This window comes from Sus scrofa, chromosome 4 (assembly GCF_000003025.6).
Source record: "Sus scrofa isolate TJ Tabasco breed Duroc chromosome 4, Sscrofa11.1, whole genome shotgun sequence".
NCBI classification, from domain to species: domain Eukaryota; kingdom Metazoa; phylum Chordata; class Mammalia; order Artiodactyla; family Suidae; genus Sus; species Sus scrofa.
Genome location: NC_010446.5, coordinates 81,066,550 through 81,085,026, shown reverse-complemented (window position 1 = coordinate 81,085,026; position 18,477 = coordinate 81,066,550). Strand labels below are relative to the sequence as shown.

General features: G+C 31.2%; 1 protein-coding gene across 8 annotated transcripts in view; it reads right to left on the bottom strand.

Annotated features, from left to right (window-relative positions):
• The window catches only part of KIFAP3 (kinesin associated protein 3), a 183,104-nt gene that overhangs the window by 20,109 nt on the left and 144,518 nt on the right, over window positions 1-18,477 (bottom strand). For all 8 annotated transcript variants that reach the window (XM_021089425.1, XM_021089424.1, XM_021089426.1 and 5 more), the window contains 2 exons: window positions 15,106-15,295; window positions 10,576-10,675 (listed from right to left, as the gene is read on the bottom strand). In XM_021089425.1, coding sequence (XP_020945084.1) covers window positions 10,576-10,675; window positions 15,106-15,295 — 290 coding nt within the window. The remainder of the gene's footprint in view (window positions 1-10,575; window positions 10,676-15,105; window positions 15,296-18,477) is intronic.

The window sequence follows — 18,477 nt, the reverse complement described above, 5'->3', positions numbered from 1 at the left end:
TAAGGACTCATTTGGTAAGACTGTTCAGTGGAATACTTAGAATGATATGAGAATAACTCTTATAGTGTAGCAAACAAGGCTTTTTTCCCCAAATTCTTTAAATTTCTTTATATACATGAAATCTTTTTTGAAATCAAAAGTGATAATAATGTTCTGACATTATATAAACTCATTAAGTGCTAATTTATGTTGAAATTGAACTTACAACATAATCAAAGAAATAATAAACCAGCTTACTTTATTTGAGGAGAAAGAAAGGTCTGGTCTTTCATAAGCATTAAAGTAGACCCAATTTGAATGTTAATGGTAGTATACATGCCTGTGCACCCTTTCCCTCCCTCACTCTGCCTCCCCAACACATGTAAACCTTTCTCCTCTCAGCTTATTAACATTCTAAATCTTTCTCCCAGGTTTGGCTTTGAAACCTCTTATTTGATAAAACAGGTCACTTAAAAAGGAAGAAAGTCCAATAAAATAAATTACAAAGACAACAAGATTAAACTGATTGCACTGTTTTCATACACTGTAGCTGAAATCTGCAAATCTGCAGTTGGCTGTGCTTTGGCATTTAACAGCATGTGATCAGTAAGGAGGAGGAAATTTTATTCTCATTAACGGTTGCAGATTTACTGCAGTGAAAAAGGGCCATGTAACCCGAGATGTGACAGTACAGAAAGATCAAAGCCTTGGACTGGAAACTAAATAAACCCTCTGGCTACTTCCTGCAAGGAAAATTCACTTTGGCAATGTAAAACAGAGCCCAGTTAAAAACTACTCTCAGTTTTATGAGCTGTCATAGCAGCTCAAGTGGTTTGGACCGGCTGAGTTTAGAACATTATATTTCCTTGTTTTTGTCTTAGATACTTCTGTAAGCAGTTTTTTTAAAAAAGCGCAATAACAACAACAAAAACGAAACTCTTCTCTTTTGTTTGAAACTGAGAAGGTAACCACTAAAGTTATCAAAGCAGACAGGTCTTCATTCGCACATTCTTTTTTCATTTCCTATAGTTTAATATTTTGCTCACAGATTTATTTGGCAATATATATATTTACTTTAATAATTCATCTGTAATCTGTACAATTTCTATTCAAAATAAGTGCAAATAAGTTCATAGAGCCCATATGGCTCATATCTGAGGGGTGAGCTATCTGTAATAGTACATCTGGAAGGACTATGGGCAATATGGAAAATATGGGAATTAACTAGCATTACATTTAAAAATCTATTAGGCTCTAGGTTTCATCTGTTTTTTAAAAAATGGTTAAGGAAAAACATTTGTTTAACATTTCTAATAAACAACTTTTAAACAATCATTCATAAATACTTAAATCATGTTAGTAAATCAATCAAAATACAGATGGGCTAGAATAAATCAACACATCTCTGAATTTAGGGGTAAACTCAGTATCACGGAATTCAGACACACTCTGTTTTCCTCTCTCCCTTATTTTTTTGAGGGGGTAGTAGAACTTATCAACCAAATTATAATATTTTATTATATAACAAATTATATTATTATAAATTATTATTAACAAATTATAATATTTTATTCTCCTTAGACTATGAATAAGCATGGCTTTATAATGGTAATCTGCATCCTATTCCCTTGAAAAACTCACAATTTTTTGAAAATAAGGTCAAATGTCATAAAAGCAGTAATCCTTGTTTAAGGACTTTCTGCTTTCTTTTAAAATTTATAACCAATTTTTATATATCTGTACAACCAATAAAAATGTAATTAATAGTATAAAAATGTATGAACTTTAACATTAGATAATCGTTCTTAAATGGTGGTGATATAATTAAGTCATGACTGGATTAATTCCCATGTCATTTCTTCTAGTACAAAGCTATATAGTAATTGATGTTTTAACATTTTTATAGCATCTAGTCATATTCAGGTTACTTTTTAAATTTATAGACTCAGTTATGCTGAATTTCTTCTAACTGAAAGTCTTAATAAAGTGATAATAAATTTGCTTTCCTTTGGGAGCATCTTCGGATTTTACATACAGCTATTATGCATACCTACAAAAATTTAGCTCAGATCACTAGATTGAAAATTAACACAAATTTAGTGAAAGCAGTTCTGTCTCCAAGTTTTCTTACTTCTAAATTTCCAAAGGGAAGTAAATCACTTAAAATATTTTTTCAAAGCAGCAGTATCATTACTTTCTTTGGGACAAAACATCTTCCTAGGTTTCCAGGATTCTAAGCCTTGATTTTTGGCTTGTATTTCTATATTTCAGTAAAGTTTACAATTTGCTAATGCTGATGTGTGATAATCTAATAAAAATGTGGCCTTAAAAGTTACAGGCCCAATTTACTAATAAAACCTAATTCAATTTTCCTTGGGAAATGCAAATCATTGGTGTCCAAGCAGTGGAACCGAATTTCCTTCCCTTTTTAAAGGCTAGAAAAGTTTTCTCTTTTGAAAAGACTAAACAAGTAAGACAACTAAGACTAATATATGAGGATTCATTTATAGGCATAAAAATACAGCACTGTGTATATAATATTTATACTGGTTGGTTAGCTAAATAAATGATTTGTATGAGACACTGCTTTTCTAGACTGAGATTATCTCACTCATTTCATCCTTAGTTTTTACATAACTGGATTAATCTACAGAGAACTTAATGAACTAACCCCTAAAGAGAATTTAATGGTAGTGAACCATTTACTTAACATGCTAATCAATTTTTAGTAACTTGTCTTTAATCAAACTAAATGCCAATTTGCATAGCAAGTGTATTAAACTATATAGCAAGTGTATTAAAGCAAAATAAGTAAACAGTAAGTTGCATTATTCAACAAAATGTACATATCTTTGTCTGAATTTTAATAACATTTACTCTAAAACTTTCTAAAGCACAGTTCACTGTTGGATTACTATTTTGCTTGCCATCTGGAGGCAGTAATGGTATAATACTGAGCTTAAAGACGTCTTACCAAGCTTAAAGACGTCACTATTTATTACCTAACTTGTTTCGGGCTAGTCCCTTAAAAATCTGAGTCTTAATTTATACATTTGTCAAAACAGGGACAATACTCCTCTTTGCTCTATATACCTTACACACTATTGATGATCAAATGAAACACATTACAATATAGATGTTAGCTACATGAAGGTTATTTGTCTTTGTATACTAAAATTTAGACCAAAAAAAGCACCTTAAAGATTTTATTCTTTGAAACTTTTACAAGGCTTGTAAGAAATTCTATCTTCTGAAATTAAAATATATCTGTCAGAATTGCTATGAGAGTACTTAGAAAAAAATGTAATGGGATTTAATGTAACGATTGTATTAGAGTAAGAGTCTTAATAGTGTAAAAATCACTATTATTTGAATTGATTTGATTGCTACTGTCACTTTTGTTCTCTTGTTTTCACCATTCCACAAATTTAACCACTTCATGAATTTTACCTGTCATATAGTGTTGTTTCTTATGAACGGTTTTATTCATTTCAAGAAATTTTACCAGGCATTTCTGATTGGATAATACTGATGAAGGTGGAAAGAACTTAAAACTATTTCTATTGGTTATACTTAGCTGTAGCAACTATTACTGAGCTTGGAATACATGTTTATACATACTAAAAACAATGTCATTTGGATGACCAAATATATAATTTTTATAGTATTATAAATTATAATAAAAATTTGCACAGATCTGGATATTTCAGATCAAATTATATACACTGAAACAGAGTAACTTTTAAAATAAACAGGATATTGTCTTTTACCCAACACAACTGTTTCTAATAGAGAGGTTCTACTGTATGTGTTTTAATCATGATTTAACGAAATTTCATTTAAACTGAGAAGCAACTGTTGCAAATACTCCAAGCGAGATACAGCTAAGAACAAATATTAGGGAATTATGCAAATGTGAAATATGAAAAACAAAAAGTAAATAAAATATATAACAATATCTGAATATATAAAGCATTCAGTAAGATTTTTAAATTATACATTGTTTAATAAGCTTGTCTTAAAACGTAAATATGTTCAAACATTAAAGTTAAATCAATGAATCTGTTGTCATAATGTTTTTAATACATGCCGATAAATATAAATGGAATGACCAAATATTTCAAACATACAGTTTCCTTTCATTACTAGAATTACAGACATGTCAGTGGTATACTCAATTTTATGCTATAAAATATCATAGGTGAATAACAGTTTTATTAATTTTTTCTAATAAGGAAGAAGCAAATTAAAATGTCTCTGAAGTTAATTCTTAAAAAAGAAGAATTTTATATAAAGTTGATATCTATTGCTAAGTGTGTCTATTTTTACCTATTTTGATTTTCATATTTACTTAATCAGAGCACTGGTATAATCAATATATGGACAAAATCAGGTGGCATAAAAGTAGGAGCTGAAAGTAGCATTTATCCCACAATTAGGGAAGTGATCATTTATCCAGTCTTTATTGCTGATTATTTCATAAGGATAAGTTCTTAGAAGTGAAGTTACAGAGTTAAAGAAGTATAAAATTTTAGGGTCCTGTTTTCTGTTACCAAATCTATTTCAAAGATTTTATCCATTTAAATTCCCACAAGAGGTGTATCAGTGTACCTCTTTGCTTACACGTGGGGGTACTGGCATTAGAAAATCTTTGGCAACTGATAGGTGAAAATGGAATCTGGCTGCTTTATTTTGTAACCACCATGTCTGGAAAAATTACTAAAGTCAGGTTTTTTTTTTTTTTTTTTTTTTTTTTAAGACTTCATGAAGCATGTTCTTCTCTGAGAAAAATTAGGAACAAAAAAGGTACACACCAAATGAAACAGTATTTTTTAATGATTATCTTTAAAAGCTTTAATAAGTATTTAACAATTTAGTTCTTACAATGCTCCTTAACAAGTGGTTGGTCTCAATATCTATCAAAGGAAAGGTTTAAGAGGTTCTTTTCACTTTCTTTTGATCCTTCCATATAATTTCTATACTACTGCCACAGCGATAAAGGTCACTAAAACTAGAACAAATAGAGTTTGGTTTACCAATTAAAAACTGATATAGGATTTATCAAATAAGGGATTTTATAGGAATATTTACTTTCCTCTTAATATGAAAGAATTTCTTGATTGCTAAATTAAGGACTGTAATGTGGACAACAGTTTATCTTTTGAGTAACTGCCTCAAAATAATGTAATAATATATAGTTCTAAGAATAATATGTAGGTCTGTAAACACTATGTAATGCCTTTTAGCCAGGGAATATTTAATTTTGAGGTTGCTTTTATCAACTGAAAAAATTGTTAACAGCTGAATATAATTAAAGTGGCCTTACAGCTAAATAAATAAGTCTGATTTTTACATGTAGAGTCCCTGTCCTAGGAAAAATTACACATTTAAAAATTTGGATAAAAGATTATTTCTTACATATTAAGGAAATAATTTGTTCTACTCAGCATAATTAAAAAATGCAACTAACATTTGAACTGCGATTTAATGTTTGAAAGAAGACAGAACAGAATAAAAGGTATATATGTGAAATACATTAACATATGTATAATGAACAGAAAAGTTAATGACCAAGTATTCTAGGGAAAAAAAAGAGGCAAGCTATATAGCATACACACAGAAAATGAAAGTGTAAGAATCAGAGGGCTCAGATAAAGCACACATCTAGTTCATCTTTGATTCCAGTGAAATGGTCAGTAAATGACATCACTGTGCCAACCACAAAGAACTCCAGGCCCTCTGAAAAATATTTTTCAAAGCCCCAAGGAAACCTAAGCAGTCTCTGAAATTTTTTTTTTCCAGTTTATGAAAATTGGATTCCTATAAAAGAAAAATGGACCATTTTTACTGCAACAAAAACTGATTTGTAAAAGCTGGAAGCAGTTTAAAAATATTCAACATGAGGTTCTTGTTAGTCTTGAAAAGTAAGAGTTATAATAAAAAAAATGGTCCAAAAATATGGTACGGATACACTGTATATAAGGGGGAAAAAAGCTCCTCTTACTCCTATTATTTTTAATTAGCTTCAATGGCAAGTTCCACTTTACTTTGTAACACCAGTTCAGGTTTTGGAAGCCGGAAGATTTACATCTGACCCACTGGGAATGGCAACTCTGTAGCTAATGCCTTGGAGCCCTAATATATTTTGCATTACCTCTAAATGTTGGGAAATTCTGGCGCCAAGAGGTTCAAACTGATAGTGACAGATGTCTAAAACCCAGGATTCGCTGTCCAACTGCCAGTATGTATTTCATCAAACATCCAGTCTCCCTTGTAGAATAGGATGGATGAGTTTAAGAGTTTTCACTGTTTCCAATTAAACTGCCTTGCTATATTATAAAAATGCAGACATTCAGATTAAGAAGGACCCCCTGACTTGGGTTTTAAGAAAAATACAATTTGGATTGTTTAAACAATTCTCTAAATCTGACATAGTTTTCCCCATTTAAATAGATTTGCCCTACTACTACTAAATGTCATTTTAGGAAGAAATTGAAGGATTTTTCTTTGAACAATTAAAAAGAAAATCTCTCTTTTTTTGGAACATGTATCAAATATTTTTATTTACCTTGTTAGTTAATCAGGGAACCAGTAAAATTTAAAACCTGATTCAAAGGAGACTCCAAAATACAGACATGGCTACTAAAAATGTGAAAATAAATTGCTAATAAATGTAATCAATATCTATAAGGTGGAAATTAATTTAATTACTGAGCCATTTTTTTCCTTAAAAAAACTTATACAAATTAGAAATTTATCCTTTACCTTCAGAAACTTGGGATCATCTACTTTACTTGAACCCACTGAAACCGCTATATTAAAAAAGGCTGAAAAGCCATGAGTACTGGCTGAAGAACATGCCACTTGGCACTGTCACAGTTTTATGTTCTAAAATAATTAAAAACAATAATAATTATAAAAATTGATATTTTATACACTATTTAAAAATTTATTATTATTCTAGTTAACATTGCTTGTTTATCAGAGACGTGATAAGAAACAGGGAAAGAACAGGTAAGTCATTTGGACAATTTCCCTGATTTAAAGGAAAAAAAAAAAAACCTCTTGAAACCTCAAAATTTCTCTTTTGAGAGGTATTTAAAGAATCAGCTTTTTCAATATTTAAAATTCAATTAAGACATCATTCTTCCATAGTTAACCCAAATTCATCATGTTGTTTATTAGGCCTGTTAGTCTCATCTTCACAGTAGAGATGAAGAATAAGAGTTCAACACCTTTTATTTTTCAAAAAATATTCCCATTTTGCTTAAAATTATTTAAAATGAAAAAATTCAAAAGTCTTATTTTAAGCCAATATTATTTGATCTAATAGGTTTTAAATTTACTTCTTGGCTATTAGAAGCCTAGAGGCAGCCATTAGTTTAAAATTTCACATCTGAGACATTATGTATCAAAATTATCATGCCAAAATATGTGTATAATAATAAAGCTGTTTAAAATACTCAGATCTTTGTAGAATTAAAAAAAAAAATAAGCCAGAGTTAAGAGCCAGGGTTTGTTACTATCAAGTAAGAACATAGAAATCCTATTAAAAGACAATCCTAACCGACCAAAAATGACTGAGTAAAAGAAAGAATAAACGATTCTAGAGAAGGTCAATAAACAGAATGCAGCAAAGAGCTATTATGCATTTTTTGGCTATATTATAACCTTTCTCTGTATCTCTGCTGATAAAATTTAGAGCTGAGTTACCTAACAAAAAAGCTGAGGAAACTCACTGTAAATTATTTCTTCTGGAAATAAAAAGAAAATGATACAGTTACATGATTTAAGGCCTGAAAAATTACAAAAGACAAGAGATGAAAGACAATTTTCTCAGGGGAAGTTCTCTTTAAGGGGCAAACAATTCTCAATTCAAAATGATTACAATAAATGATTATAAGTAAATATATCACTCTTTTGATTTGAAAAAAAATATAGTCTAACAGTAAGTTAAACTAATCCTTTAAGCCAACATTTCTGTGATGTGTCTTATAATGTGGAATAATCTACTTAAATATTTTTACTCTCAAAAAGGAACTAAAGATACAAAGGTAAAAGAATTTCCCCAAAGTTTTTTTTTAAAAAAATTGTTAATAGAACTGAGGAATAAGATCCTGAAATCTTTGGATACAGTACACAACTTAGTCATTGAGTATGGCCCTCTCTCAAAACATCTTATTGTTTTATGAAATGACCATTTTTGAAAACCAGAAATGAGAGATTTTGCTCAGTTGAGCTCACAACTTCATTTTTTGTATATTAAATTTTAATGAAAATGTTCAGGTTCTTAAAAAATCACATATATAAAAAATCAGGTCTTTCTCAAATAGTTAGTTATGGTTAAGTTATGGTTAGCTACAACCATAGTTATATTATGGTTATATAAATAGTTATATAATATATATAATATAATATAAATACAATATATTAGTTATATTCATATGTTGATATAAATATTTGTATTATGGTTATATAAATAGGTATGGACAGTATAAATCTGCTTTCTTTAAACTGGAAGTATCTTCAGGAGATACAAAAACAATGTTTTGTTCATTGTGAAACATAAATGGCAGAAAGATTAATGCTATCAGCAAAAATCTTCAATATTAGGATTATATGACAAATCATTTATTTTCTAATTATGCTTCAGAAAATATTTATTTGTACAGTGAATCACCACATGATAGAGTATAATTTTTTAATAGTCTGTATTTAAATAATTATAGCTATTATAGACAGACATCAGAAGCAATCAAAAGCCATATGATTTCTGATATTTAACCATGTTTAACTTTTATTTCCTAAGGCAAGAAGTTTCTTACCATGACAATCTAGTACACCAATGAAACTATAGTATTATTACAGTGTTATTACTTATTTAAAGTTCACTTAAGTCTACTGAACTACATATAAGGTTATTGTATTTCATAAAATACTTCTGTGTGTTTTCACTATGTTTTACATTTTGTCATGGCCATCAGTGAATGTGGAATCAACACAGTAGGTTGCAATCTGCATTTCACAAATAGTATACAATAAAACAAAATATATTACTATGTATTACATATAGTAAGAATAATTACTATTTTAAGAATTTTTGTTACATATATATGTAGACAGATATATATGTGGGCACCAGTTACAATGTGAAAGGTATTCCTTAAAATGAGTTGTGGTTAAAAACACTTAAAAGTCACTGTGGTATGCTATGCTTCCTTCAAAATGAGGTATCATGTTATACTGGAAAGACCATAAGCTTTGAAGACATATAGATATAAGTTCAAAATTTTTTCTCTGTCATCCTATATGTGGCTTTATTACTTAAATTATTACAGCCTTGGTCTCTTTACTTGTAAAATACCGATAATAATACTTGCTTTAAAATGTTGCTAAGTGGTTAAAATAAATATGCTAAATATTTGCAAAGTAAATTATATACAATAAATAATCAATAATGGATACAATAATTATTACTATTGGATTAAAATGGCTTATTACAAGTGATGATCCAAGAGTTATAACACATTGGTTACAGTTGTATTTTTAAACATATCCTCCAAACAGAAAAGTTTATGTTAATAAAACACATAATTTTAGAAAAGGAAATTAAAATAATTGAAAGAGAAAAACAGTCTTAAGGGCAAAAAGACAACACTTATTCATTGGAGCATTTTAACGAAATTTCAACAGTCATCATAACTTAAAATATTACCCTCTAGTAATGATACGAAAGGAAAACTATTGTTTACACTTTCTGGCAAGATTTAAAAAAATCTATGAGACTAGTAATGAAGCAGGATATCTGCTGGGGGGAACTTTATTATCATTGTACCACAATGGTGGCAGATCAGGTTTTTTTCCTTAAATATTTTATTTGAATGCCATGCAGGGAGAAAACGTCCTTAATTTAACCAAGGCATCAGCTTTTTAAAACAGTGATGTTTGAATAATTATTAAAAACATATATTGTGTTCTAATTTTATATTTTATTGGCTTTGGAAAACATGAAACAGTCTAGGTCATTAATTTGGCAAAAGTATTGTATATTTCAACAGACAGCCTGTATTTTCCAAAGTAAGGAAGTATATATGTATATATATTTTTAGAACTGTGATCTTTTTTTTTTTTTAACATAGAAAATGTGACTTTGTAAGTTAATTTAAAATCAAATATGCAGAATTCCCGTCATGGAGCAGCAGAAATGAATCTGACTAGGAACCATGAAGTTGTGGGTTCAATCCCTGGCCTCGCTCAGTGGGTTAAGGATCCGGCATTGCCACGAGGTGTGGTGTAGGTTGCAGATGTGGCTCGGATCTGGCATTGCTGTGGCTGTGGGGTAGGCTGGCAGCTATAGCTCCGATTAGACCCCTAGCCTGGGAACCTCCATATGCTGTGGGTGTAGCCCTAAAAAGACAAAAGACAAAATAAATAAATAAATTAATTAATTAAAATATGCATGTTCTTGAAAATATTTAGGAAAAAAAATTTTTTAACTCTTTGATGGTAAAAGGAAAATGGGAAGTGGAGAGAATTTTAGCTTTTCGAAAACTAGGGAAACACCATATACTAGACTTTTCTTGGAGGACTGTTTACCTGCCAGGAAATGAATGCTGCCCAACTACATCTCCATTCTGAAGGTGATAATCATTGAAGAAATCTGGACTGATGGCTCCTTCAGAGGCAACTAATCCATCTAGAAAGAAGGAAAATGGTAACTAGTGAAACAGCTTTGTAGGGAATAAAACTGAAACAAAATCAAGCAACATGATAAAAAATAATCTGTATATTTAATCTGGAAAAAAAATGTTAGCATGACACTAAGTTGTCTCTGGGAGTATGAACAGAAGATCATACATTCTTAAGTGTTCATTCACCATAATGTAGCACAACAATGGACATTTATTAAGCATCTACTGCGTGGAAGTACTATTTTATTACAGAGATGAACAAGAAAATCTCTGCCTTCGAGGGGCTTATAGTCTTATAGAGAGGACAGCAAAAGATAAAGGGTAAGGCGAATGAGTAAGGAAATGAGAAAATGAAAAAGGAAAAGGAGAAAATGAGAAAAAAAGAAAATGAGAAAATGAGAAAGGAAACCCAACGAGTAAGGAAATGGAAGAGACATTATATAGCATGGTTTTGGTAAAGAGCAACACAATGATGTCCCACATTTTATATCAGGACAACTTCATTTGTGTAGCAAGATTAGGGAATTATATTATTTCAAATAAGTGAATTTTTATATAAATAATGCTTGACACTTTAAGTGCCAAACCTTAAACACACACACACACGGGTTAGAAATCTTTGTAAATGTATTTTATATTCCTGGTATTTTTAAAAAGTATACTGAACATAATTTATATGCTTCTTCATGACTCAATCTTCATCACAGAATCAATTATTATATGGTAATGCCCTAGGTTATTAGATATATTCAACTACCTATGCTAAATAACTACACTACTTATGCTTTTTTCTTTGCTTATAAAGTGGTCCTTTTCCTAAATCAAATCTTTATTATTATTACTTCTTGCTGATTTTAGAGTGATATTACTTTCTCATTTCCTCCAATCTAAGAATCCAGAAAACCTATTTTTGATAGAATTATGAATAAGTTAAGAATAAAAAGAATCTGGGAGTTCCTGCAGTGGTGCAGCGGAAATGAATCCGACTAGGAACCATGAGGTTGAGGGTTTCATCCCTGGCCTTGCTCAGTGGGCTAAGGATCTAGCGTTGCTGTGAGCTGTGGTGTAGGTTGCAGACGCGGCTCGGATCTGGTGTTGCTGTGGCTGTGGTGTAGGCCAGCGGCTACAGCTCCGATTAGACCCCTAGCCTGGGAACCTCCATGTGCCACAGGTGCAGTCCTAAAAAGACCTAAATAAATAAATAAATAAATAAATAAATAAATAAAAGAATCTGAGGGAAAAAAATCTAAGTGATGGCTTCAGGGCTGTCCTATGAATAGAACAAATATATTTTGTAGTAGGGCTTTTGTAATTACTTTTTGAAAGGGTCTGAGGCATTTTAAACTTTCCTTTTTTAAAAAAATTCTGGGCTGTGAAGTGATCCCTAGATAAATGTTGGCTAGGCTGTACCCATAACAGTGTGTAATCTGGAAAACAGTAAGCAAATTATTCAGTCATCAGATGATAATTTTACACCTACCATGTGCAATAACATTTTACTAGGTCCCATGGAAAATACAAAAAATTACAATACATAATTTGTTTTCAGGAATTTTAAGTGAAATATAAGGTAGACAGTTAAAAGGCAATTAAATAATACATTTCATTAATAAAAGATATACAACAGGAAGAGATACATGTACCAAATGAGTGCTGGAGGCTGAAAAAGCTCTAGAGAGATTATTGCCTTCTATAGGGGTTAGTTAGAAAATCCTAGTTGGGGCAGAGTTGTAACTGATCTGAGTCTTGACAGGCAGGTGGGAATGAAATGATAAATTTGTTTGAATTGTAAAAGTATTAACAACTTAGTGGATAATTAATAGAGCTGACAAATAAATAGTAAAGGTAACTTGTACTTCCATAAGACTCCTGTACTATTCATTTGTTACATACCATATATTAAAGACATGTTATTTAATTATTAAGTTGTTAATAATACCTTTGATATTTACCTTATTACTTTAGAAAATTTAAAATACTTAAGAGGTAGTTTAAAAGTATCAAATATTTAGTCCAGTTTCTACGTCTTCTAAAAGTTAAAAATTCTATAAACCAAAAGACACCAGCTAAACGCAAATAAATTACAAAAAATGAAATTACAGAAATGCCAAGACAATACAGATTAAGAGCTTAAGTAGCTAACAAATTTTTTTCTTCTATGGATCTATGTGATTTTTACGTGAAAGCTTGGCTAAAATGAACAAGGTTAAGACCACAAAAATCAAGTTCATCTGATATTAAAACCAAGTAATTGAGGATCAGGATTTAAGAAATCTGCCAATTTTAAAGGAACAAACCTAAGTAAAATGTCAAAATAAAGGAACAAACCTAGTAAAACATCAAAATAAAATGTACTCTACACTTGGAAAACAAATACAAAGATATTCAGCATGTCAGTAGAATAAAATATTCTAACACTCCGAAATATAATGCTCAGATATAGAGTCAACCAAATAAAAATACCTGAATTATACTTTAAAAGTTTATACTACATGAAACATGATCTAGTGAAATGAACTAGATGAGAAAGTAATTAAAAGAAAAACTGGGAGGTCCTATTGTAGCTCAGCAGAAACAAATCTGACTACCATCCATGAGAATGCAGGTTCAACCCCTGGCCTCACTCAGTGGGTTAAGGATCTGGCGTTGCGAACTGCGGTGTAGGTCGCAGACGCAGCTCGGATCCTGTGTTGCTGTGGCTGTGGTGTAGGCCAGCAGCTGTAGCTCTGATTCGACTCCTAGCCTGGGAACTTCCGTATGCTGCAGGTGTAGCCCTAAAAAGCTAAAAAAAAACAAAACAAAAAAAGCAAAACAAAGAATAATAGATGAAAAAGGTACAGACGGCTTGATGTAAGAACTATATCTTTGAACTCATGGCAATGTAATCTCTGCTGTCAAGTGTCTACCATATCATTAGGCTACAGGTATAAAAACAACCACCATGACTATATCTAATGACAACATTTCATCCCTCAAATGCTTATGCTTGTTTATTTTTCCAACTATGGCTTTTGTAAATTTTGATATATAAAACTGCATATAATTCAGAATTCTCATAAAAGCATAAATTGTACATTTTAATTATATAATAGCTCAAAGAAAAATGTTCATGATTTTCATTTTAAGAGGTTAATTTAAATAAATTTTGGAAATGTGGTATAACTTTTTCAAAATACGTTCTGAAATTCTAATTGTATTAGAACAACAAAGATAAATACAGAGGTGGTTAAAAGTTTATTCTGTTTTGGAAACTGGTCTTTGATTCATACTGAAAAGTAGCTATCAATCTTCAAAGCAAGAAATCTGATTCTAAGAAATTCTGATTTCTATTATCAAAAAATTCATATCATATACATTTTACATCACTTTACTTCATGAATATCAGAATATGTAAGGAACAGCTGCTTGTCATTACTGAACTAAGAAATCCTGGTTGGTTGAAATTAATGATCTACTCCATCTGGTTTGAAACACAAAGTGGTATTTCATAACTACTGTAAAGTTCAGTTAGGAAGAAATCTATTCAATTTTCAAAGTAAAGTATCACTTTTCCAGGATTCAAGTATCTATATCAAATACAAAAATAATGCAGCATTATGGGCAATATATACAATACACTATTATGAAAACATGAATGAGTACACAGTAGAAAAAAATGAGCCATCAATTCAGATACAATTATTTTAAATGCTTATTTCCAGTCTGCTACAGATCTTAATTAGAAATCCTTTCCTTCTTCTTTTCAACTAAATGATTTCAATAAAGTTATTAATATTGACAACAGTGCAACACATTAAAGGGCAAAACATGCAAAAACTAACTGTTCTTGCCAAAATCCCTGAAAAAAGGCAGGATGGCAGAATCAACAAAGTTATGATATATGTAAAATATATGTACAAATTAAATTTTACCTTGAAGATACTGGCAGTTTTGAATGAAAAAAAATTATTGCTGTAAAGTATCTAAATCTTCCCAACCAGAATACCAAATAGGGGTCGCTAGCTAGAAACTAAAGCAAAACCATGGCAAAATGAGACTGTTAAAATGAAATACATTGGAAGACTAACATAAATTAGTAAAATATACATTTAAATACAAGCAGAATAGAGTAAGATATCACTTTCACACGGAAGTCAGAAATCTTGAAGATGTCATTTTTAAGTTACACATTCTAGAAGGCAATAAACTAAGAGCAATTAATTTTCCTAGTTACAGCCTTTTTAATGGAGATGACATTAAAGATTAACTTGGAAAAAAATAATGGTGAGCTAATAGATTTGCTTGGTATGTATTGATGTTATGTCTGAAATCATTAGCCGAAGACTATTTATATATCAAAAGTGCTTACAAAGCTTGGCAATGAGCAAGGCTGATAGACTAAAATTGCTATTTATAGCACACAAACAATTTATTTTTGCTTTGGTTATCATCTTACCTGAGCTGTAGAAAAGGTCAGGTCTCTCGAGAATATCTCCTTCATGGATGTATGGCTCAATTCGATCATCACCATACAAGTACTGCTCACTCTCATCCATCTGACGACTCTCTACCATCTCCAGCCACTGAGAGTTATGCCAGCGAAACTTTTCACTCTGAATTTTCTTAGCCCATTCTTCATCATATTCCTGTGGCAAAAAATAGTCAATTATTTTTGTGTAAGTTTGTGAAGGAATTCCCTTGGCACTCAAGATAGTACTTTTATAAGAAGAGAATGGTGGGGGATTGTTTGGGTTAGAGGAAACATTAAAAGTACTTGTTTAGAATTATTGTATACAATAACCAATAAAAATCAAATACATATATTAAAGACATCTCTGTTTAGATTACCAATCACTACTGGCAATGGCAAAAATTAGAAAAGTTCAAATTTCACAAATTCTTTTTAAGTATTACTAGAATTCAGGTAAGCAATCAGACTTCAGCTTCCAAAAAGTTTTGTGACTATAATTATTGTGGCAGTGACAGGTAGTTAAGTATTAAAATTATATCTTTTGCTGCATCTTTTTGTTTAGATAACATTTTTTAGTAGAAAAAGAATCACTATTAACAACTGAAATGGTTTATTACAAAAACAAATATAATTTAATTCGATTCTGTTTCAACCACAAAATAATGTCTTATTTATAATTATTTCTTTAAATATCTCCTGCTTCAACCATGAACTCTTGAGGAGCAAGACTGTGGCTTATTCACATATTTGTGACATCTGTTTACACACAAGTCATTGGTGGATGTTTCTGAAGGACAAGTAGGCAAGATATAAGCTACAGCTGAACCTATCTAGTGCCCTACAGTTTACGGTTACTTCTGACAAGTATATTCACTTGAAAATTAATAGACAGTGCTACTGATAGCCTAGATAGAAAAAAAAAAAAGGCTTCAGGTATTTGTCATTTGAATCCCGGGGTCCTTAATCTTGAATTCCTCTGTCATATCTTTAACACTTTTGTTTACAATTCTTTTCTTTTCTTTTTTTTTTTTTTTTTGTCTTTTTGCTATTTCTTGGGCCACTCCCACGGCATATGGAGGTTCCCAGGCTACGGGTCTAATCGGAGCTGTGGCCGCCAGCCTACGCCAGAGCCACAGCAAAGCAGGATCTGAGCCGCGTCTGCAACCTACACCACAGCTCACGGCAACGCCGGATCGTTAACCCACGGAGCAAGGGCAGGGACCAAACCCGCAACCTCGTGGTTCCTAGTCGGATTCGTTAACCACTGCGCCACGACGGGAACTCCTACAATTATTTCCTTAAATTTAACTTTCAAATTATCAATATATCTCTTAGCAGTATCAGCTGTCACACTATGTGTTCTATACTGTACATCTCTGAAACTATATAGATGTTCCTTTTCAAATAAGGTTGGTGGAGGTAGAAGATATTTTTTGGCTATGGTAATGCTAATGGCAATTTTACCACCAAATTATTATTATTATTATTTTGCTTTTTTTTTTAGGGCCACACCCACGGCACATGGAAGTTCCCAGGCTAGGGGTCAAATTGGAGCTGCAGCTGCGGGTCTATGCCACAGCCACAGCAATGCAGGATCTGAGCTGTATCTGAGACCTACACTACAACTCACAGTAACACTGGATCCTTAACCCACTGAGCGAGGCCAGGGATTGGAACCTGCATCCTCATGGATACCAGTCAGACTTGTTTCCGTGAGGCACGACAGAAACTCCTACCACCAAATTACTAAGCTTTCATTCTTTCTAATGGTTATCTATTAATATTCCCATTAGGTAGTTTATTTGCTAATATAATTATCTGAAATTAAATAGTACAAAAGATCTAGTACAAATATTAATTATTTTATTTTAAAGTAATAAATACTTAATTCAACTGTTATATCAATATTTGAATAACTGATTTTTTTTACACTAAGTCACATCTACATTATAGTATTTGAAATAGACAATTTAGATATAAAAAACAAATCCTAAATCCAAGTGCTATATCTTATTGATTAGTGATTAGTAGAAATAATTCATACAATCATCCAATTATTGATCACACATAAACTGTCCTGATAAAGTGAGCTAATACACAAAAAGTATTTAGAAGACCTATATTAAAAACAATGTTAGCTATTACTGTTAACTAATTGAAACAACAACTTTTTAAATTAGGTACTATAATTATTGCCATATTATAAGTGAGAAAATGAGGCCCAGAATACTGAAATAAATTGGTCAAATATACACAGCTGGTTGTGGCTATGATCGCACTGCAAACCTTGGGACTACAACATGGAAAAAGCAATTAAAAACAGCTTATAATAAATAAACACTGGGCTGGGTCACTGTAGAAGGGACACTTCAGTGAATGAGAATATAATAAATGATCTCCAATGTCTCAACTTTCAGTTCTAAGAGTCTATGAATGAGCTGAATTGTTGACTAAGCAGTGATACGGAGGAAGTAGCTTCTAGTGTGGTGGGTATATTAACACACTGTATTCTCAATCATGTTGTCTCTGACCTGGATGTACATGGGGGAGTGCTGCAGAAGGAGGGAACTAAAAAAAATAATAGCACAGAAATGTTGTTATTGTTATATGCAGTTTCATTGGCAATGGATTTAAGTGATTCACTTTGGATTTCCACAATTAAATACTAAGTGGTGCTAATTATGCAATATGGGCACTTTGATTAGCGTCAAAACATTTAGCCCAAAAGTCTAAAGATAACTCTGAACTTCTTTAAAATTCATATGACTTCACAAGTATAATTTGGTTCCATATGTGGCACCATGTATCTGCTCAATTAGTTAACTGCCAAAAAAAAAAAAAATTACTGCTATATTAGAGGTGGCCAGATAACTTAAGAAGAATGATCATACACACCTATAGAAGAAGGAAAGGATGAACTTACTATTTGTTAAGGTAAAAACTTTAATGTATAAACAAAAAGCAAAATGATATTTTGGGCAAGGAATTCTCCATACTAATTGGCTTTTTTCATAAAATATAAGTTAGTTACAGGTTACCAAAACTCCTGGAACATGCCTTAAAATACCAGAAACCCTATTACATCTACATTCAATACTGGAATTAATTTGAGTAGTACTGTTTCTTTCATAAATAGCAGCTTGTTTCACCTGGCAAAAGGTATAAAACTATACATTTTGGTAGAAAAATTTTAAATTTAATTATCTGAATGAAGAAGTTAAGTATTCAAGGAAGATGGCAAAAGACATATGATTGAATTATTTTATTTTAAGGTCAAGCACGTGGATTTCTAGTGTAAGAACAGAAGCTGAAATTGTCAAGCATCCAATGCATATAAAATGCAGAGTTTGCTATGCC